We start from the raw sequence: 22,264 nt of genomic DNA on the forward strand, positions 1-22,264 counted from the left end.
AGGGCACATGAATTTGAGATACCATTCTATTTTTTCTTTAAAACTTGAGTCTGGAAAAAAATTGTATAAACTGCTAAGAAATGAGCTTCCAGGTCCTGTTGATATGTGCCTTTAGGTCATGCTGCTCATCCTGGTTAGGTCTGGAGCAGTTACACATGCAGATATGGTTCTTGAAGATGGTTTCATGCCTGCTTTCAGTATGAGAGCAGTACCTAGGCTTCAGAAAATCTGGCATTTTGGCGTGCTAAGTTTGTTTCCCAACTCTGCCGTCATCTTGGACCTTAAGCTTTGCTCAAGCAAAAGCTTGAGCAAAGAGGATTGATCCTCTTTCTCCTCTACCTTCTGTCCTGGTAAAACTGGGCAGAAAGGAAGGGATGTGTTTAAACTTGTCATGCTGAGATGCTTCTCTGGGGGGAGCTCCAGAGTCCTGGAGTCTTGTGGAGAACTGAGAGGCTGAACTGAAGGAAGTCTTGGAGTCCGAGTCAGCTTTGATTTCTCTTTTAGGTCAAGAGAGATGACACTGGTGCAATACATGTCACTAAGCAGAGGCAGCTTCATCTGCACTATGATCTCATCAACTTTACTGTAAGTCTCAATCCTACAGAATGGTTAATTTTTTTTTGCACTAGTTTTCTTGTAAATATATTTCAATAACCCTGAGTGCTGTGCTCTTGGCTGTCTTTAAGCAGTGCTAACTAACTGAAAATGTCCTTAAACCTGGGACTCTGTGGAAAACCAGCACAAGTGAAATAGCAAGTAGTAGCTAAAGGATAAAAAATCAGTAGCATGGAGGCAACAATACTGCCTTTTTTTGGGAAGGAGGGGTAGCTTTGTTGATGAAATGTTTTCAAGACCAGAGGGTATCTGGCAAGAAAGATTTTTATTCTGTATTCAAACTAAAAAAAGTGCAAACTTCTGTGTAATTGGCTCAGTAACATTCCAGTAGCATTTCCATACATATGTGCTTGGTACAGTACCATAATTGATACTTTCAACAAAAAACCCCAACTATTAAACTCTAAACATTTACAGAATACAGTGAGCAAAACATGAAAGGCCAAAATACCACATCAGTATGGACATCCACATCAGCTGGAATTTGAAGTTTGTAAAAACATGTTTGGCTGTTTAAAAAAAATAAATGAAAAATTGTAAAAGCAGTGGAAAAAAAACCTTCTTATTTTGCAAGGTTTTGAATGTAAAAGTCGGAGCTGCAGAATATGAGTGACAGGCTTTGAGTTAAACTCATTTGTACTGTCTCTCTTTTTACTGCCTCTTGTTGCTATGTTTACCTAAGAGATTTGGGAGCAGGTGGTGTAACATCTTGGGTTTGAGACCTTTGGACAGAAAGGGTGCTGGAGCATAAAGAGTGCACCAAGAGCTCTGGTGGGTTTGCTGTTTGTGCACAGCTGTTTCTGTGAAGATTCCATGTGATTTTTCTCCGGAGGGAGCCCCCCCGTCTTACCTTCGGAGTTCTGTGTGTGTGCAGGTGTGCAGTGACTGTGTGTAGCAACAAAGCCCTCCTAGAACTCCCAGTGTTGGTCCTCAGGGGTGTGGCCAGAGCCTGGTTCTTTGCTCTCTGTGTTTGCATTGCTGAAATGTGGCACTTGCTGCTCTTGCAGTGGATCAACTCACGGACCGCGGTGCTGCTGGACAGCGTGGAGAAGCTGCACGTCATAGACCGGCAGACACAGGAGGAGCTGGAGACCATCGAGATCCCAGAGGTGCAGCTGGTCTACAACAGCAGCCACTTCAAATCCCTGGCCACGGGGGGCAACGTCAGCGAGGCCCTGGTAGGCACCAGGGATGTTTGGGATACACCCCAAGTGGGAACCTGCAGGGAAAAAGCCCTTTTGGAGCACCTCGGAAGTCAGACATGGTGGTGATGTGGGCAGCTGGCACACAGCTCATGGTTCCTTTTGTGCACTGAGGTTTTTAGGAGGTGCTCTTCAAGCCTTGGAATGCTCTGTCCAGGACGAAAGCTGATGTGCTTTATTCTTTAAGAGATTTTTTTACTTACTGTTCCCCAAAGACTGGAGCGTTGGTTACTGGCAGTCAAACTTGTGTTGGAGCAACTCTCACTTCAACAGTCGCCTCTCCATCTGTGTGCCCTACACATTTGCTCTTGAGGGAGATTTGGGAAGCAGCAGATGGCAAGGAAGGAGCCCCCACAACTTTTTTGGCACCTGAGCCCTACTTAGTCATGTTTTTGGGTAGCCAGAGCTCAGCAGCAGTTTAAGCTGAGTTCCCAAGCAGGAAGGAATGACAGCAGAGCTCTCTGACTTACCACTGTCCAGCAATCTGTGGTGTTCTCTCCCCAGCCTCATTTTGATTTTTGAGTTACAAAGGGTCTTTAAAGTGCATTTATGTTTCTTGGGAAATTTTACAAAAACAAAAGGCAGGTTTACTTGCATGTGGTTTTTCTCCCTGTAGGCACTGGTGGGAGAGAAGGCTTGTTACCAGTCCATCAGCAGCTGTGGTGGCCAGATCTTTTACCTTGGAACTAAGGTAAGTGGGGGGAGTTTTTAAATAAAAGTACAGGCCATTCACTGTTGGTGGTAGCTCTTATTTCAGAGGAGGACAGCTTTTCTTCTGTGGAAATGTGTATTGGGAATGAGCTCTTTGTGCACTTCTGTTGTGGAATTAAAGAAACGTGCAAAAATTTGGTTTTAGCCAAGGTATGGGCTAAGTAAGACCTTGTCATAGTTTCACAGTATCCTGATTTGTGCTGCTTCAGAGTAGCCTCAGCATTACTTTACTGACATCTCCTCTGGCCTAAGCTTCAATATCTCTGTTATAAATGTGTTGGGGAATAAACAGAAGGAAATAAGACAGCAGGGAAAACTGGGCTGCCATTTATACAGCTTGAGGGTTGCTTTCCTTAGCTCCTCTGTACCAGCACGTGTGGTGGGTCAGTGGGGTACCACAGGCTGCAGGAGCAACTGTAAGTAAATAACTCTTTTCATTTCTTTTTTCCTTCCTAGTCTGTTCACGTCATGACATTGAGAAGCTGGAGAGAGGTATGTTGAGAGGGAAACTGCGCAGCTTAGTAGGTTGGAATTGCTTAAGTATAGGTCCAGAGGAGGAAGGGAGCATTTGTTGAGTTCTGAGCACTGTGCTCAGGATGCCCAAGTGCCACACAGAGCCAGCACTGTGGATACCCTGATTTTTGTGGGGGACACTATGGGACTCCTCTTGCACAACCTTGCAGGCTGGATGGAGGCCCTGCTCTCCCAGACCAGGCACTGTGCCTTGCCAGGGGTCAGCTCCTCTTAATGAGACAGAGACAGTGCAGTGCTGACTCAGGGGGAGTGTGTGGTGGTGGAACCCCTGTGTGTGCCACCTGAGCATCCAGGTGTTGAAGGAAGTCTGGTTCACTCTATTTTGTCTCCACCTACTGCAGGAGCTACATCATAAAATCCATCAAAGGCTCCTGAGAAAGTTCATAGGATTTTAGATCCTTGTTGGCTGAAGATTTTCTTTGGAACATCATTTCTCTGAGGGCTCAAACCCTATCAGTTTCCACACTGAAGTTCTTAGTGATCTATTCATGTCTGTCTGTTCCTGTACTTCTCACCTGAATTAAAGACCTGTTTTCCTTACTGGATCACCACTCTACAGTATGTTTATCCAGTGTATGCATCTTCTCTCTCAGGCTTAGTTTTGCCAGGCTAAGCAGAGCTCTTTCTCCTGTAAGATTACCTTCCCATTGCTTTCTTTATTCCTGGTCCCTGTTCTCTGCACCTTTAATGCAATATGAACAGTTCAGCTCAGTTGAGTTTTTGGTTCAGCAAGTCACTTCCCTCTGCTGGTTTTGTCTCCAGCCATTCACCACTGACTTTGGTTTAGTAAACTGTGGTGACAAGCCTTTTCTTGACCCATGATTTCAGGCACAGGTTCTCCTAGAAATCAGAAGTCAATCAAGATTTATGTGCTCTGAGCCAACCCCTTTCTAAGTTCCCGTATTGTGCTGCAGTTGTGCCTCTATCATAGGGGACCTAAGAGTTGTAATTGAGCATGTGGTGATCAGGGGGTGAAGGTGAGAGTTAATTCTTGCTGCAGGACAGGATGCTGGGCTGAGACTTGGAATCTCTCTTCTCTCAGACAATACTTTAACACTTTGACCTGACCTACCAAGGCTGGTGGTGCTCGACCTTGGCTGCTGATAATTCCTTAAGGCAGAAAATACTTGTGATGTACCTCAGTGCTGCTGACTGTGAGCTCAGGAGAAGATAAAGGGTGGGCTGAGTACCCCTGTGTGCTGAGAGCGTGGCAGAGGGGTGTGTTGGGCTCCAGGTGATGGGGCAGGGATGGGGCAGGGAAGATTTCTGTTCTCTGTGTATCAGAGTCACTAATGCTGTGGGTCTCCATCCATCAAACCCCTGACCTAACATGTAACCCACAGGGGCTTGATGTACTGGGGCCTGACATCTCTTAGGGTTTTTGAACCGTTCAGCAGAAAATATACATTTGAGAGTATCTCTTTGAGGTGCTACCCTTTACTGCAGTGTGGTGAGAGCTTCTGAGGTGTCCTGTCCCCTTGCTGTCAGGGATTGACCCACTGCTGGGAATTCCTGATCTTACATGGGAGGAGAGGATCATCTTTTCTGTAGGACTGAGGCCCAGTGTCCCTTGTTATTTCAGAGAGTTGACCACCTTCTGAAACAAGAGCGTCTCACAGATGCCCTGGCTTTAGCTTGGTCCTTCTATGAAGGTAAAGCAAAGGCTGTAGTAGGTAAGTTTGGGTTGGTTGGTTTCTTTGTTTTTAACTGAAACCTCCAGGGAAGGTTTTAAACCTGTGCATGTACAGAAATCACTTTTTCAGGGGAACAAGAAAAAAAAAGGCAGAGTATTGAACTGAAGAAGAGAAAGTAGGATGTGCTGCTCTGGGTTTGGCAGAAGCAACAGATCAGTTTGATTTTTTTGAGTTGCAGTCCCTTGAACAGTTTGCTGATTTCAAATGAGCATCAGACTTGGTCTGTGTTGTGACTCCAATCTGCTGTCACTTTGCCATGAAGGAGGTGGATCCAGGAGGTGAACATCCAGCCTGCTAAAATATTCCTGAGGGTCATGCCTGAGCTGTGGGTAGCTTTCAGTGTGATTTTCTGTTGGCTCTGCCAAGCAGGTACTTCCATTCAGGTCTCCTCTGACTATACAGTGGCTGAAAGAACTGCTGGGGTTTGGCCCATGTTTCCTCCAAAGAAGGATGCTTTGTGAGCACTTAGCTTGTTATAAGAAATGTGTTAATTATGCCAGAAACTGCCACTTGAAGGCTCTGATTTGTACTGGACACATTATTTTACAGCAAATAACTTTTGATGGTTTTGACAGATGAGCTGCAAGTTCTCAGGATAAGATCCTGCTGTGAAATTGCTGGTGTATGAAGCTGTGTCGTGTTTTAATGCACAGATATAACACAATTAACAGATAGTAATTCTTTGAATAATGAAAAACTGTCTTTTTGAGTTGACATTTACATTATTTTCCCCTTTTAGTGCACTGCATTCAGCTGCTTTGCATCAAGACCTCCTCCAGCAATTACCCTCATGTACAGTCTTTGACAGCCCTCCATTAACTGTCCTCCCATTGTTAAACAGCACTCAGAGCTGCTCTTGCCATTCCTGTGCTGGAAAAGTCTTTAAATTGGGAGAATAACCCTTTTGGAAGAAGAGTGGGCTAAAAGTAGAACACAAATGTGTGTGTTTACATATCCTGACCTCACCATCTCAAGGGCAGTGGTGTTGACATCTGAGCTGGGCAGTTGTTGTATTTCTACAGGGAGCTTAGATGAGAAAAGCTTCATTTTCCACCCCCCTCCCTCATTCTTTCCAGGCCTGACTGGAGACACAACCAAGAGGAAGGCAGTCATTGCAGACAGGGTGAGTCACTGAGCTCTTCCAGCTGCATGTTCATGTGTGCTGGGGTGTGTTCCCATGAGGAATGGCTGCTGTCCTCCACAACTGACTCTGGAACATGTCCGTGTGCCTCTCTTGCTAAGATTGTGAATGGGATTTTAGAAAAAACTTGGAAATACCATTTAGGTAAAGGTGGGGATAAAATCTGCAGCATTAGGTGAAAAAACCAAACCAAAAGGTGACACTGTCATCCAGGCCTGGAGATCTCTGATCCCCTCACAGTGAAGAGAAACCTTTTGTGTAGGAAACTCCAGAGTTTCCGACCCTTGGTTGGCAAGTGACCATCAGTATGTGATGTGCTGACTCTCAGGATGGAAATTTTGCTCCATGTTTATGTGGGCATGGAGTAAACTCTTCAACTGATCCAGTTCAGTTGTTACAGGAATCTTCTTCTGGGAGGGATGTGTTTAAAATATACACTTGTTGCTGTGCTTTGTTCCTGTGTATTTTATTTGGAGGTAACTAAGTTTTGCTGTTTAAGGTACTGGAACTTAAGCTTTGGATAAAAACATGGCTCAGGTGAGCCTTGTGCTTCAGAATGTGTTCAGCAGCCTGAAAACTCCTTAGTGTAGGATCTGAATTAATGTTTCTTGTAATTCAGATGGTTGAAATCCTTCTCCATTACGCTGATCGGACTTTGAAGAAATGTCCTGACCAAGGGAAAATCCAGGTTATGGAGCAGCACTTTCAGGTATGGTGCTCCAGAGAACTCTTGTATGAATCTTTTGTGTTTTTTTTTTTTAATCAGACTTTGCTTTGCTCCAAACTTGTCTGTTTTTGAGAAATCTTGCTGTGGTTCAGCTGAACTCTCACCTGTTGTGTGCACTCATGAAACCAGGACGTGGGTATGGCTGGGTGCCCTCTGTCCTCTGCACAAGTGTCACCAAGTGTGACTGTGCCAGCTCCCAGCCAGTTCAGATCCCTCTCTGTTTGTGCTCTGTGCTGGGCAGGCTGCATTTTGAGCTGTGCAGGATGTGCTGCTCAGGGTTTCTGGCAGCCCCTCTGTTTCTGTGTCCCTCCCGCAGGACGTGGTGCCCGTCATCGTCGATTACTGTCTCCTGCTGCAGCGCATGTGAGTCCCAGGGCCCTCCACCAGCCCTCCCTGCAGCCCCCCAGTGCCATCCCCATGACATCACATGGATTAGAGGAATCCTATCCCATCACTTCATATCATCTCACATCACGGTGTAGAGGAATGCTTAAAAACTGGTACTAAAGTCAGGGGACTCAGTATTCACAGTATCTCTTAAATTTTCATTGATGTGTTAAAGAAGAAAAGTAGCTTCAAACCAAGAACCTGCCTTGATAGATTTTCCTGTCATCATCATCCCTTCCCCTCTAACAGCACTTTTGTTGCTGCAACATCCAGAGCTGATTTATCCTGTCACTTGTCCCAGTGCAGGAGTCGAACAGGGCATTCGGTTCCTGAGCCTGGGGAATACGGAGGAAATGGAGTTTAATTTAGAGCCCTCAGAATGTAGATAAGTAATGAGATTTTAATAAGATTATTTGATAACTAAACTCTTCTTTCCTCCTAGGGATCTATTATTTAACCAGATATATGATAAGATGAGTGAGAATTCTGTAGCCAAAGGCATCTTTCTGGAGTGCTTGGAGCCATATATCTTAAGTGATAAGCTGATGGGAATCACAGCTCAGGTGATGAAAGACCTGCTGCTTCACTTCCAAGACAAGAACAGGTTGGAAAACTTGGAAGCCTGCATTGTGCATATGGATATCACCAGCTTAGACATCCAGCAGGTGAGTGGTTGTGCTGCACACTGTATTGAGTTCCTCTGAATAAATCAACATCTTGTGCTTTTAAGCACAGCATAACATGTGGGAAACAAGGTGTCACCTTTCCACAGACAAGACTTAGGTAGTCCAAACTGTTTGTGCCTTTTGGTCACTAATTTGTAACAGAGCTTAGCCTTTTGCCCCTGGGACCAAATTCAGTGCATTGGGATTTATTTAGTGTGGCTGTGTTTTGCTCCCCCTGTTTGTGACTTGGTGTAGGTCACTGCATCAGCAGCTGAGTGTGTTGGAAAATTCTAGCCCTTCAGGATTAGTCTGACCTTCCCAATCAGCCTTTCCCATTTTGAGTACCTTGCCTGACATCAGAGGCTGAGGAGGCACGAAAAAGTGGGTTGTGTTTGTCAGCTTGGTGCCTGCCAGCCTGCTGTGCTCTTGCACAACAAAGTTAATGGAGCAAGGAGGTGTTCCTGCTCAGTAGTCCTGCTTTCCAGTGCCATGACTTTCCATTTCAAGGATGGGAACTTCATGTTTTGATTCACTAGCCCAACAAGAAGGCAAACTAGTGCAATCAAGGGATTTGAAGAACTGATTTTTTATTTATTTGTTCTTTAACCTCGTATGAGCGTTAGAATCTCAACAGTTCAGTTCCATGCTTGCTGCATGAGCAGTAGGCTGGACACTCCCTTTGGGGATCTGGGGTCCCTGCAGAGACTAGTTCTGCAAGTGGAAAGTCTCATTTTGCTTTGAGTGGTCCTGTTGGATGATGGCAGTGGGGAATGAGGCAGTGGTGAGCTGGGAGCTGCTGTGTATCTGCACTGTGCTTTGCTCTGCAGGTTGTTCTCCTGTGCTGGGAGAACCGTCTGTATGATGCCATGATCTATGTGTACAACAGTGGGATGAACGACTTCATCAGCCCCATGGAGGTAGGAGAGGTGCTGGGTGTAGGGAGGTGTTATTGGGGGGTTCAGCACACATTCCTCCTGACAAACAGCAGCTCAAACTCAAAACTTTTATCTTCTCATTCCATGTGTTCTGTGTTCTTGCCCTCTTTCATTTCAAGGGAAATCCTGTGCTTCACTTTGGAAGCACTGCTGGTGTTTTCTCAGTAGTTCTAAAACAAAGATCTGGGGCCATTTGAATGTGAAAATCTTCAGTGCCCAGTTTTTAGCAGCTGTAATCTCATTTGATTTTTCTCAGGAAAGAAACTCTCGTTCGTGATTTAAAAAAGAACTTCTGGAAACCAAGCACTAGTTGTACGACTACAAAAAACTCTTCTGCTTTCTGCAACTGAGTGCTTAGAAAATTCCTCATTCTACACACCCAAACTGAAGGCTCTGGTGATGCTGCTGGGTGGGCTGAAGGTTTGCACAATCTCTGGTGGCAGGAGATGCAGGAACAGGACATGGGGTGGTGGGTTATACTCGTACTGTTACTTCTGGGACTGCTGAATGTTCCTTTTTCTTAGTGTGGCCTGTGCTCAGGGTTAGATCTGGTTGAATGAAGGCTGTTTTTTCCTAACATCAGCTGGGAAAAGCATCCTTTTGCCATGTCTTGGAGTTCTCTGTGCCTTTTAATTAAAAGACATGGTGATAGAGAGTTTCTGTGGGAAAACACCCGTTGATCTCTGCTTTAAAACCACACAGATTCTTTGCTTTGAGCTTTTCCAGCTTCTTGAGCGCTGCCTTTTTTCTTGTTACAGAAACTGTTCAAAGTCATTGCTCCTCCACTGAATGCTGGGAAGTCTCTCACAGGTACAGAATTCTTTTCCTTTGAGGGTGTCTATTTTTTATTTGATGTTTTGATGTTTTGAATATTCCTAGTCACTTCCAGCAGAGCTGCAAAAAGGGAATACATACCCAGTGTAAGGGTCTTGGAGAACAGAGGAGTCTTCTGGCACTGTTTACTGTGTGTAAAGCTGCTCAGCTTTCTGTGGGATAAACTGTGTGCAGATGAGATATTTTGCCAACAGCTGGGAGAAGACTTGCATCTATCTTGTCTTGTGAAGAGAAGGTGACAAATAATTTTTGTTTTGTAGATGAGCAGGTGATAATGGGCAACAAGCTGCTTGTGTATATAAGGTAAGGCCATTCGGGGAGTGGGTGAGGTGTTGCCTCATTGTGGCACCAGTTTTAAACTTGCTACATTTAAATTTGCTAAACTTTTATGCTGTAGTTGCAGAATCTTATAGGGAGGGTGTGTAAAACAGCAGAGGGTCCTCACTGCAGCTGACTTAAATTTGCAATGCCTTCCTGTTGCACGTGGTGTGAGGGGATAGGCAGGAGCAGGTTGGAGGCAGAGCTCAGGTTACTGCTGCTATGCCAGCCCCATGTTTTTATCTTCAGAACTGGGTTAGAGGCAGTCTAGTCCTGAGTGTGACATGGTGCTCCTGGAGCAAAGCCTCCACAGCCTGAGCAGCTGCTTTGGCCCTGCCTTTTGGGATGGCTGTGCTCAGTTGCTCCTTGCTGTGTTGCCTGTCATTCGCAGGAGGTCACTCCTAAAATTCAAAAGTAAAGAACTCTGTGAGAAATCCTGAGTTTCCCCAGCACTTTTCTGCTGTGGAATGACACCTCAGATGCAAATTAATGCAGCGTGTTGGCTCAGTGTGTATTAACAGCAGTGCTGCCTGCAGTGCTTGCTTTCATGATCTAGAAAATAAATTGGTTTGCCCTGTTTTAAGATCAATCTAGAAACTAACTCAGAAAATAAAAAATCAGTTCCCCTCAATCTGTTTAATGTCAGGACATGTTAAAATGCCTTTCCCCTCCTTTTCTGTAGCTGCTGCTTGGCAGGCCGTGCATATCCATTGGGAGATATTCCTGAAGATCTGGTACCTCTGGTGAAAAATCAGGTGAGAAACCTTTTGGAAGGCAACTTTCCCATATGAGGTTTTTGCAAGAAGCTGCATATGTCTTATTTCATGGGTTTTTGAGGCAAAACCGTTATCAGTCTAATAGCTGCATCCTTGTGATATGAGTGTATCCTCCTTTAAATACCAAATTAGTTTTTAAAGAATGAAATCAAACAGTTGTTGCAGTCTGAACATTTAAACTTAATATTCTTCTTTCAACTGTAAATTGAGGTGTGGAAACGTAGAGTTCTCGGTGATTGGGTTTATCTTATTCTTTACCACAAAGTTACCAGTAATTTGTAGCTCTCTCTTCTTCCTAAACTTGACTACGACGTGTCAAATATGTGAGGATCTTTCTTTTTTCAAATGCACATAACACGGGATTAACAGTGGGTGGAAATGTCTCTACTAAGCAGCTCTTGGTTGTAGGTTTCTCTGAGGCTTTTGACTCGTTTGGAGTAATCTCAGACAATTTCTTAAAAGAGAGGATGCTCCTGATCATCTCTTTGTGCTCATAAAACCTTTCCCAGAGTTTCTGTCCACTTTTACCACAAAAATCTGTTGGGGTTTCTATAGTTTCCCTTCAGTTTCAGGCTTTCAGTAGGAGGAAGCACACTGTGTTTTGCACTTTCTCTTTGCAGTACAAGTATTTTTTGGCTGTGGGGCAGGTTTGTGTAGGTTTTTTGTGTTTGGTTTGGTTTTTTTCCCCTAATGCAGAGCTGGTGGCTCTGGGTTACTGCAGACCCTTTCCTCAGAGGCTGTGCAAACTCCACTGTCCTTTGCTGTTTCCCTCTCCCGAGGTTGTCAGGTTGTCCCCTGCACACTGAGCTGGAGGCAGAGCCCAGGCAGCAGCAGCAGCAGCAGCTCTGGGAGGAGCCCTCAGCCCCTCCTTTCTGTGGCCCCTGAGGGCTGGGCTGCCCTAACACCTTTCTGTCTGCTGGGTTGGGTTTGTTTCCTGAAGCATTCCCAGCTGGCAGGTGGATATCAGGATCGAGGAAGCCAACAGGGAAGGTGTGGGTCCCAAAGTCAAGCTGCTAATTCCTGCTGGCTTCACTGTCACTGTGGTGACAGGGAAAATAGCTCGGGATAGGAGTAAATGAGGGCAGGTGGTGTTTGCTGAGGGGGGCTGGGAGAGCACATTGCCTGTCAGGTGTCCGTGGGATCCCAGTGTGTATCTCACACATATTCCCAAGTGCCAGCCTGGAGCAGTCTGCTCCCTTCCTGCTTGGAGGAGTCATCTCAGACAATTTCTTAAAAGAGAGGATGCTCCTGATCATCCCAAAAAAGCAGCCAGTTCTGTGTGAGGCTGTTCAGGCACCTGGAGCTGTCACTACCCTGTTGGTTCCCTGGGAGGGTCTGGGCACCTCTGGCAGCGGCTCAGTAAAGGGAGTTTCCTTTTTTTTTGGAAGACATCCTCGAATTTCAGGAACTGCAGAGTCAGTGGAGGAGACAGAGAATTGAATAGCACCTCAGAGTCAGTCTTTGCAGTGCCAAAAGCTTTGTGCCTCGAAGTGAGGGGGCAGAGTGACTGGCTCTTCCCAAGGGAACTGCTGACAAGGAGAGCTGTGCCCTGGATAAGGAGGAGTTGCACGGCTTCTCAGGAAAGCTGCCAGGAAGGGGAGGGAGTTTTCTAATTTCACACACTTCCATCTGCAAGTATAAATAAGCCTTAATTTTTGTTTGATCTTGAATTTTGATTGATCTTAAATTGGTTGGTGAGTCTGAGGGAGGGGGAATTTTTTTCCTGCTGACAAGCAGCAGCAAACCTCACTCCGGTAGGAACCCTGATGGGCTCCTGAGGGCCTTTAAAGCCTCAGTGCAAGGCAGGTAACAATGCTGCCTTCCCATGCACTTGTGCTGCCAGTGTGTGAACTCCATAGGGAATGTGTGTTGGAATTCTCCTGGCAGGTGTTTGAGTTCCTCATCCGGCTGCACTCGGCGGAGGGGTCGGTGGATGAGGAGGTGTATCCCTATGTCCGGACCCTGCTGCACTTCGACACCCGGGAATTCCTCAATGTCCTGGCTCTGGTAAGAGACCTCTGACCCCGAGGGGAAAATGCAGTGCCAGCTCTTCCATCACATGGCTGCACCACCTGTGGCATTCCTGTCGGTGACTTCATGCCTTGCACAACCATTACCTCCTGGCTTGGGGCAGGAACAGCTTTGATGCACGTCCTGTGAGATGTTCTATTGGGGGAATCATAGTGGTCTTTTATGTCCTTAAATATAAATTGATGAACATGACATTGCACACTGAAGGCTCTGGTAGCAGAGGCCATCTTTAAAGCACGGGTAAAACAAGAATAATGGATTTGTAAAGAGTGTTCTAGTACCTACTCCTTTCTCCTGCACAGAGATCTGTTTTTCTACCTTTCCAGATTTCTTGAGTTTCCTCTGTCTGTTTGGACCTGTTACTTTTACCTGAATATGTAAATACCATTTTGGTAGTTACAAAAGACCAAATTATACCTTGGAACCTGCTGTCTAGGGATATGCAGGGGAAGGACTTCACAGCATTGTCAGCTTTGTGATGTGGCTGCTTTGTGTTTGCTGGTGTTCTGAGAGCATTCTGCTCAAGGTGTCAGTGTTTTGCCTCCTGCAGACTTTTGAAGACTTTAAGAATGACAAGCAGGCTGTGGAATATCAACAGAGAATTGTGGACATTCTTCTGAAGGTGAGTGTGGCTGAAAATGAACCTCTGTGTTTGCATCTGGCTGATTGTACAGCACTGTGCAGTAAAGCCTGTCAGCTGGGTGAGGTGTTTGCAGTCCTGCCCTGGCTGGTACCTCTGGGAAGGTGATGGGGCAGGAGCGTGGATTCACCTCAGCCAAGGATGTCATTTGGATATTTGGAAGTGATGATTCATACATAAATATGGTGACAGAGAGGTCTCCTTTCCCGTCTGTGATTTCGCCTGGATTGTACTTTGTTGTCAGATCTCTCCTCTTTGCACTGTTAGGTTTGTTTTTATCTGCTTCTCATGGAATCCACTCCCTGATTCCTTCTGAGCAGGAAAAAAGGTCCCAGGAATCCTGTGCTCGGCAGGGTGCCAGTGCTTTCCTGCTGAATCCCTGCTCCCCATATCTGTAAGTGCTGTGTTGGGATGGAGCACTCCCAGAATGACAGGCCTATCTTCAGTAAATGGGAGAGAAGAGGAATATCAAAATTCTCAGCCTGGTGCTCCAGAAATCACTGTCATGTGCAGCCCCTGCTCACAATGGATGTTCCATGAAAAGCTCTCCCTGCCAAGCGCCTTCTCCTTCCCTGCAGAGCTGTCAGCACTAATGAGGGGCTCCACTTGGAGGGGTTTATGGCTGAACATGCCACAAGTAGCATTTCCCCATCAGTGTCAAGGGCACAGGGAGTGCCTGGGGTGGCAGAGCTGCAGTGGGCTCGGGCAGTGCCCCTTGGTGGGGTTTGTGGGCCCAGCAGGATGGGCTGGGAGGGGGCTGTCCCCCCTGTGCTGGCTCAGCCCCAGCTCTGCTGTGCCCTGAGCTGCTGGCAGCAGGAGGTGGCACTGTCCTGAGCTGCTGGCAGCAGGAGGTGGCACTGCAGCCATGCTCCAGAGATGCTGGGGGTGTGTTCTGTGGCACCAGCCCTGCTCTGTGCTCCACCACCACAGAACTCACCCCACTCTTGGAGGGGAGAGGGGTGCAGCAGCACCGCATCTTCAGGCAAACAGTTTGGCCTTAGTTCCTTGGTCTAGAATCTGCTCTCTTTTGGAATAAAAATAAAAAAAAATCTTGGAGCTTTTAATTTAAATTTGTCATTGGCAACCCCCCCCCCCCGCCTAGTTAATAGCTGCACTTCCAAAACAGTTTGGTCAACACAGACATTCTGCTAATACTGATCTGAGCTTTGCCAAACAAATGGTGCTTTAGCAAGTCCTTGTGGCTGCCCTGCAGCCTCTGTGGAGTTGCTGTTTCAGGTATACAGTATTTTCACCTGCACATTGGCTGACGAGGACCCAGCTTGTGAAAAACAAAGCTAAAGTGAATCAAACACTCCAGTTGTTTTAGTGAGTCATATTTTTAGTGCTGTTAGGTAACACTGTTCTGTCAAGGCTCCTGCATGAAATGGCCTTTTTAAACAGAAAACGAAGATTGAAAAAGAATGGTTGCATTAGCTGGTGTTTGAAGCAGAGCTCTGCTTGATTCTTTAATGTGTCTGACCTGCCTCCCTCCCCTTGTGTCACATAACCATGGGCATCTCATGGGAATCTGGGACTCTGGGTCACTTTAAGAAATCAGCTGCATCCCCCCAGCTGTGACTGACCGAGGTTATAAACTGAGCTGCTCCATGTCTGGGCTTTGCTGGAGCAATTCTGAGACCTCAGCTGACAGAGTTATTCAGGTGATGGATTTCCTCCCAGCTAAACCCACTGCTCTTAGAGGGGACTCTCCAAACAGGGGCATTTCACTCTCCCTTAGTGTTCAGGATTTTTTAGAAGTCTGAGACACCAAGTCAGGACACATCATGCTCGTTTTTTATATGCCAGACAAGTGACAAGCACTTCTTGAGTTTCAAATCTCCTTTGTAGTGACTCTTAGATATTTTCTTTTACTGTAATTTCAAGTCATCACAGCCACGAGTTTCTCAAAATATTAATAGACTAACAGCTAATTCAATGTGGAAAAAGCTTTTCCCCAAACCTGCAGCCATTTCTTAGCCATTAGAGCACTTCTCTGCCCACCACAACTGAAGTGGTGAGTGCCTGGGGCTTGAAGTGAAATGTGTCTTTTTTTCTCCTATAATAATTATATTTTAACTCATGTGACAACATTCCTCTGTTCAGAAGCCCTATTATGTGTCCAGAGATCAGCACAGGTTGCAGAGATGGAGATAAATGTGGGTTTGGAGCCCCTTCACACCCCAAACCCAGGAACGTGCAAGAATTCTTCCCTTGAGTTTATGGCAGAGAGGTGGAGTCTCTTCAGCTTGAGGACAGAGGTGCTTTAGCAAGGGCACATCCCCTGTCTGTGTCTTCAGGTGGCACAGCTGAATGCCTTGGAAGGTGACTCATGTTTTCACCTTCTGGATGGACTCACCCAGGAGATGGTGTGGCTGTCTGGGGTAGGAGGAGGCACGATGACTGTACAGGGATTTCCCAAAGGGAGCTGCAGAATCAACCCTTCATGGGTTTATTTTTCCCTTTTCTCTCCTCTGCTCCTCAGGTCATGGTGGAGAACTCTGACTTCACCCCATCACAGGTTGGCTGCCTCTTCACCTTCCTGGCCCGTCAGCTTGCCAAGCCCAACAACACCTTGTTTGTCAACAGGACACTTTTTGACCAGGCAAGTATCCTGTGTGTGTGACATTCCAAGCAGGATGCAGCACTGCACAGTGCACTCTGTGTTTCAGCTTGGCTGGAACTGTGGGAGAAATAGGGTCAGGTCCTAGGAAGTGTCCAAGGCTGGGTTGGATGGGGCTTGGAACAACCTGGCCTAGTGGAAGGTATTCCAACCCCCTGCCATGGGCAGGGATGAGATGGTCTTTTAAGGTCCTTTCCAACCCAAACCATCCTGAGGTTCTATAAGAGGTGTCAGCTAAAATGACATTAGTGAGGTTACAGAGCATGTTTATGTGGCTGGTAATTTTTAGTTTGTGTAGCCACTGCCCTTCTCTGCTGTTGGGAATAGTCTGAGATGCACCAATGGATGCCTGAAGCTTGCATGGGTTAAGTTTATATCCTAGATGAAGTCCCAGAAATTCCTGGGATGGGGAAGAAGACTTCATTGGCTACAGCAGCTGTGTTATGATGATAACATGGATATATAGACACTAATAAAAAACAAATTACAAAATGTGTGTCCTTTGTTGTAATTAAAGACCGAAGAACTCTATGGAGGCTGAATGGCTTTGGATTAAACACTTTAATTCTAAATATATTAAATGTTCTGACTTGCATAATTTCCTGTTTTTCTGGCTGAGATGGCACAGTCCAGGAGAGAAATCAGGAGGGTTGGTGTAGTGGGTGCAGCTGTTTGGTGTGTAGTTCAAGGCAGGACCATGGGGTTCCATGAGCTCTTCTGGATTCCTGGGGTTCCCTAAAGTTTGGTTCTAGATCCTGGTGCAGAGTCACATGTTTCCCCCTGGAGTCCTTGGTTACTCCAGTATTCCCAGTTCAGGCACAAGCCCAGGTAGGGAGTAGGCTCAGATTGCCCCGTTGTGTCGTGTTGCTGTTGCCTGTGCTGATGCTCGGGATCTGCTCTGAGGTTTGTGCTCCCAGCCGAGCTGTCCAGGCCTGACTCACCCCACCTTGTGCCCCTGGTGCAGGTCCTGGAGTTCCTGTGCAGTCCGGATGACGACTCCCGCCATTCCGAGAGGCAGCAGGTAATGGCCTCCAGGGGAACATTCCCTGCAGCACCAGGGAAGGCCGGGCTGGGAGCAGGGTTTGGCCTCAGGGAGCACGTGTGGGCTGAAGGTGACGTGCCAAAGACACCAGCATGGAAGAACTGGGCAGTGCTGTGCACAGCAGGAGGGAAGGGTCCTGCCCCAGCATTCCTGCAGGAGAGCCCTGGCAGGAGCAGAGGCAGAGAAGTTCTTGATAAGCCCGTGGCCTTCATAGTTAATAGACAATCAATTAAAAAGCCAGGAAGATAAGCCCTGTGTTAATACCAAGAGAAGGAGCAGAGTACTTGTGATGGCACTGGCTGTCTAGCTGCTGCTGCCCTATAAATAACTGGTGTCCAATCTCTGCAGGTCCTGCTGGAGCTGCTCCAGGCAGGAGGGATAGTGCAGTTTGAAGAGAGCCGTCTCATCCAAATGGCAGAAAAAGCTGAGTTGTAAGTTGCTGTACACATTATGTAAATGCTGCCTTTGGATCTTGTGTGTGATATTTAAATACTCCCTTTAAATCTCCTCCACAGCTTTTTTTTTCCCCTCCACGTTTCTTGTTCCTCCCGTGCAGCTGTGTTTGGGATGATTTTCCCTGTGCGTTCACATTCACATGCTTCATTTGAGACGGTCACGTTCAGTCCCAGTCGTTCTGTCTGTCCTGGGTGTTCTTACAGAAAGCATTGTTGAGAAAGGAGGGGGTGGAGCTGTGGAAACCCTTCAGGAGAAGCCCTGTGGGAGTTGATGAGTTTTGGCATTCCCTGTCCCGGAGCCCTGGCTTTGTTCAGGGGTATAGTTGGATATTGGAATGCTCCTCCACTGGCAGATGGAGGTGACTCGTTGGGATGAGACCCACAGGTGGATTTAAAAGCACGATGGGGTCTGGAGCCACCCCCGTGGTACTTGTTTTAGAAGTGAGTAGGAGAGATAAAAACAGTGTCTGGAAAGGCTAAAAATTTCCAGCATCTCCTTTAGATGCTTTATGATTCCAGAAAAAGTCTGTTATGCCTGAACAGAACCAGCCAGGGAGGGCACCTTCAGCCACATTGTGAGTTTGGGTGTTACGTGAATGAATCCTTTGTGCTACAGAGGACCAGAGGGATGGCATGCAGTGGTGAGGGCTGCCATGCCTGTGTCCTAAAAGGAGTGGCTCCATCCAATTTTTCAGACTCAATAAATATATTTTTTTTGTGCTTGCTTCAGAGAACTTGAGAGCCAGGGCCCCCCCAGCTCAGCCACTTCCATCAGAGCTAACAGAGCTGTAGTGTAATATTATTTATCAAACTTTTCATTTGTTTTGCCTCAGTTACATCTGTTTTTATCCAAAGCCTCAAAATATTGAAGCTGTTTGTTAAAATTTGAAGGTAGGAAGCTTTGTTATGACACACTGTTGAGTCATGTTCAGCGAGTTTCTTCAGTTGAGTTCTGTGGATTGGGCTGCCTTAGAGCAGAGTGCTGTGGGAATAAGGGAGGTCACCTCTGACAGCAGAACCTGTGAAACCTGATTTCATTGAGGATTTTTGTCCTCTGTCCCTTGTCTCTCACCTCAGTAACTCCAGTTTTCTCTGTTCTGTGATAATGTTCTCAATAAAGGCCAGTTGGCCTGGGGCTGGTACCAAATGGCATCTGTAAACAGGAACCACCCAGCCTATGTGCTGAACATCTCCGTGGAAGATGCTCCCCAATGCTGCCTCCTGTTCTGCTGGCTCAGCTGAGTGGGGGTTTCCTAACATGGGAAGTTTTTTTCCTTTCAGCTTCCAGATCTGTGAGTTCATGTACGAGCGGCAGCTCCGCTACGACAAAATCATCGGCTGTTACCTGCAGGACCCCATGAGGAAGGTGAGGAAATCTGCTGCTCCTGGCCCTTGTTCTCCCTGGCAATGCAGCCTGTCCTGCTGGCCAGAGTGATGGGCACAACTGCCCTGCTCTTCTGTCATAATTAACTTAAAGATGTCCTTAACAGTTGAGCTTTCTTAGTTATAGTCAAAGCTTTTTGTGTTTGTGTATTGGAGAGGAGCTGATTTTTTTTTTTTAAGCCTCAGAGCTTTCCTTTATTTTAAAATTTAATCAATGCTAGTACATAAACCCTTAATGTAAGGTGGGATTTATTGCAGATGTGGCTAACTGCAATACTACTTGGCTTCTGCCCTCGGTCCACTCTTGTATCTCCTGCACACATCTCTCTGCCCTTACTGTCTCTTTACAATTACCTTCTGCTGGTGCTTGAGTTGCATATCTGCCACAGTTTTTTGAGGTATTCTCTTCCCTACCACCAAGAGAAGTTGGGGTGAGAGTATGGCAAGTGTGAGCTCACCAGCTCCTTACAAAACCATGATGCTGAACGTTGTGTGGGTAAAGGAGTTGGAACAGAGGGTTGTGACAGTGAGATGGGCAGAAACCATGGTAGAGGAGAGCATCTGAGCTGAGGGCAGTGCAGGAGAGCCTGGGGCAGAGGCTGATGTCAAAGAGGGATTCAGGAATATGCTGGGAAAACTGACCTACCCTCTGGCAGGGTGTCCTTTTCTCTGCCTGTGCTCCTGGCTAGAGCGTGGTGTCCTGTCCTCTTTCCCTGTGAGCAAGAGGGGGACATTTCTAATAGTGGAAGAACAATTCTCTTTGACCTCAGTGCTTAACACATTAGCATGAGGTTCCTCTTGGCTCTTTTTCCTTGGCAGTTCTTGAGGAACTGTTTAGGGACATAGAACCTCTCTTGCTGATAACTCATCCTGACTTGCTAAGGGAGGGCTACCCTGGGGCCCTCCCAAGGCTCTCCCTTAGCAAAGCCCAGTGCTGTCAGCAGTGCTGCAGAACACACTGCAGCATTTATGGCTTTGTGCCTTACAGGAAGAAGTTTTCAACTACATTCACAACATCCTGTCCATGCCTGGCTACAGTGCTGAGGAAAAGCAGTCAGTGTGGCAGAAAGCTCTGGAGCACATAGAGGTAGGTACAGTATATCCTGCACCCAGGGGCCCTCAGCTCCTGCTGGTTGCTCTGGGATCTGCTGGTGCTTTTCCATGAGCACAAGTGTGCCAGTGTTGAGTCTCAGCTGTGGAGACAGCTCTGACCTAAGGTTTAGTGCTCTCATGTAAGTGCATCCCTTGGATTCAGGCTGGCTTCCTTGGTTTCCTGGTTTCCTGCTGCTCTTTGGATAATGGAGCTTAATTGGGGGTGATGGCTCCTGAGTGCTGTGCAGCAGGGAAGGGATCCATTAGCAAGTCTTTTATCTGCAGCAGCAGCAAGGTCAGGGCACGGCCCTCCCTGACCTCACAATCAGTGGTGTCCAATTCCTCATCTTACAGCGATGGCAGCGTTCAGCCTTGGCACCCTGGCACTTCTGACCTGTGGAAGATGGGGTCTTGGCTTCTCTCTAAGACACAAACTGCTGCTAGACTTCTCCAGCTCATCATTTTCCCCATGTCTTCAATCTCTGTCTGCTTCAGGGGATGGAGATGTGCCTGAGATAATTGTCCCCTCAGTAGATGTGGGGAATCCATAATACTTGTAGTTCTAGGTGGTGTCAGTCCCCTCCAGGGTGATCTGGAGATAAGCCAAGAAAGTGGGGTTTGTAGTCAGTGCCACTTTTTACTTTCCCCATCATCCTAAACAGCCATAGTCCCTTGAGGTTTATCTTGAAAATAAACCCTAAGGCTTCTCTTCAGTCACAGTGCTGGTCCTTTTCTGTCCTCAGACAAGTTAATGCTAAGGAACTTCTTCAGTTGGTTTTTTGCCCACATGTATGTTTCTGAAATTTTTCTTTTCTTACTGCTATAAAACAGTTGGTTTTGTTCAGTAAAGCAGTGTTTGCTCCTTTTTAGGCTCAGCAGGGGTCTTTGGGAAGGGTTACCAGGTACACAGTATTGATTTGAAGCAGTTGCTTCTCAGTTATTTGGAAGTGTGGCTGCCTCTGGAAGGGTTAGAAGCAAAAAGCTCATGTTCTGGGTTACATAAACTTGTATGGTGGGAAGCCTTTTAGCTCAAGTTTGACAGAAGGCAAAGCCACAGGCGTTTAAAAGATTTATTTTTTCCTTCTATTACAATAAAGAAGTTGTTTAGTGTTTTTTCATGTCTGGACAGGTGTCAGTCACAGTGAACAGTTATAGGAAAGTTGCTTTTAAACCTCTGGTTCAGGTCAGTTGAAGCCTGTTAAACACTTTTGCCATTGGGCTGAGAAATTCCTGAGGGCCAGGTGAGGGCTTTGTTCCCTCTCTCCTGCTGGCTCTGGGAATGTCCTTTGGCAGGGGGGAAAGGCAGTTGTCAGAAAACCTGATGAATGACTTCCTCTCCTTAGGGCTGAGTTGAGGTCTTGTTGGTGTGAAGAGTTTTGTGTTCTCCAAGGCTTTTTGGGTATTAAAATCATCAGCTCCCCAAAATGCCATTTTACCAACTACCCTTCCTTCTGTTTTTGTCCAGCTTCACTCTTTGTGTGATGGTGTTTTATTTTACACTTCATCTGGGCAAAGGTGCAGTCACAGCAGGGATGGGCTTGGTGACTCTGCATAATGATCTTGCCCATGGAATGAAAAGCAGGTTGTTTTTGCTGTGGTTTTGTTGTGCTTCCCTCCCAAAGGAGCTGCTGGTGCTGAGCCCAGGGAAGGCAGCTGAGCTGGCAGCCATCCACTTCAGCGAGCGCCTCGAGAGCATCATCTCCACCCTCCAGGTGAAGTGTCCCACTCCATGGACTGGGGGCTTCTGTTCTTGCCCTTCTTGTAGGAAGTGATTGCTGAGATTAGTGGTGAGTCGGTTGCTGCTGTGCCAGAAACAGAAGGAAAAAAAGTGATGGCTCCTCAGCAGCTGGAATTGCTACATTTAAATGATTTGCCCTGTTTGTAGAGTTCTGACCATAAAAATGTACCATCTCAGAGCTGCTGGTTGCAACTTTTAGTTGGAACTCGGTATGGCTTGCACTCACAGAGCACAGTTACTGTCAGCAAACATATCCTCAGAATGTTTGTGCAGGACATGCCTAAACCAGCCTCTTAGCAGGGACCAGCTGTGAACTGTGTTTTCTGTAATGGATATAGGTCAGGAATCACTGCTTTATGGCACAGTATTTAGAATAATAATATTCTCCTCCTGTTGTACAGGACCAGTTCTTGCTCTTCCAGTTCCTGAGGAGTCTCCTAGATCCAAGGTATGTAGAAATTGGGGCTGTTTACAAACTACAGCTTGAAAACATGGATTAAAACCAATTCCTTTGAAACACTGCATCAATAGTCAGCCTAGAGGCAAGATTAGGTTAAGGAAAGGTGACTTGCTCCTCAGACTGCCCCAAGCTGAGCAGAACAGCCCTGAATTAAGTGTTCTGGGGAGTGTCCTCCAGCAGAGCCTCTGGAGCTGCCTGCCTGGGGAGTGCTGTGCCTCCAGTGCATCCAGTGTGCCTCCAGTGCATCCCAGTGCATCCAGTGTG

At 46.6% G+C, this 22,264-nt stretch overlaps 1 protein-coding gene across 3 annotated transcripts in view; it reads left to right on the plus strand.

The window, feature by feature from the left end:
• The window catches only part of VPS8 (VPS8, CORVET complex subunit), a 67,831-nt gene that overhangs the window by 18,088 nt on the left and 27,479 nt on the right, over positions 1-22,264 (plus strand). For 2 of the 3 annotated variants that reach the window (XM_027703915.1, XM_027703916.1), the window contains 21 exons: positions 1,623-1,793; positions 2,434-2,508; positions 2,985-3,020; positions 4,645-4,735; positions 5,833-5,879; positions 6,517-6,606; positions 6,941-6,987; positions 7,454-7,676; positions 8,504-8,593; positions 9,370-9,421; positions 9,706-9,748; positions 10,446-10,518; positions 12,427-12,546; positions 13,121-13,192; positions 15,693-15,812; positions 16,795-16,851; positions 17,221-17,303; positions 18,609-18,693; positions 19,699-19,797; positions 21,425-21,514; positions 21,942-21,988. In XM_027703915.1, coding sequence (XP_027559716.1) covers positions 1,623-1,793; positions 2,434-2,508; positions 2,985-3,020; positions 4,645-4,735; positions 5,833-5,879; positions 6,517-6,606; positions 6,941-6,987; positions 7,454-7,676; positions 8,504-8,593; positions 9,370-9,421; positions 9,706-9,748; positions 10,446-10,518; positions 12,427-12,546; positions 13,121-13,192; positions 15,693-15,812; positions 16,795-16,851; positions 17,221-17,303; positions 18,609-18,693; positions 19,699-19,797; positions 21,425-21,514; positions 21,942-21,988 — 1,811 coding nt within the window. The remainder of the gene's footprint in view (positions 1-1,622; positions 1,794-2,433; positions 2,509-2,984; positions 3,021-4,644; positions 4,736-5,832; positions 5,880-6,516; positions 6,607-6,940; positions 6,988-7,453; positions 7,677-8,503; positions 8,594-9,369; positions 9,422-9,705; positions 9,749-10,445; positions 10,519-12,426; positions 12,547-13,120; positions 13,193-15,692; positions 15,813-16,794; positions 16,852-17,220; positions 17,304-18,608; positions 18,694-19,698; positions 19,798-21,424; positions 21,515-21,941; positions 21,989-22,264) is intronic. The other variant, XM_027703917.1, reaches the window with a different exon arrangement.

Source organism: Neopelma chrysocephalum, unplaced genomic scaffold, assembly GCF_003984885.1.
Source record: "Neopelma chrysocephalum unplaced genomic scaffold, ASM398488v2 Primary Assembly neopelma1_252, whole genome shotgun sequence".
Classification (NCBI taxonomy): domain Eukaryota; kingdom Metazoa; phylum Chordata; class Aves; order Passeriformes; family Pipridae; genus Neopelma; species Neopelma chrysocephalum.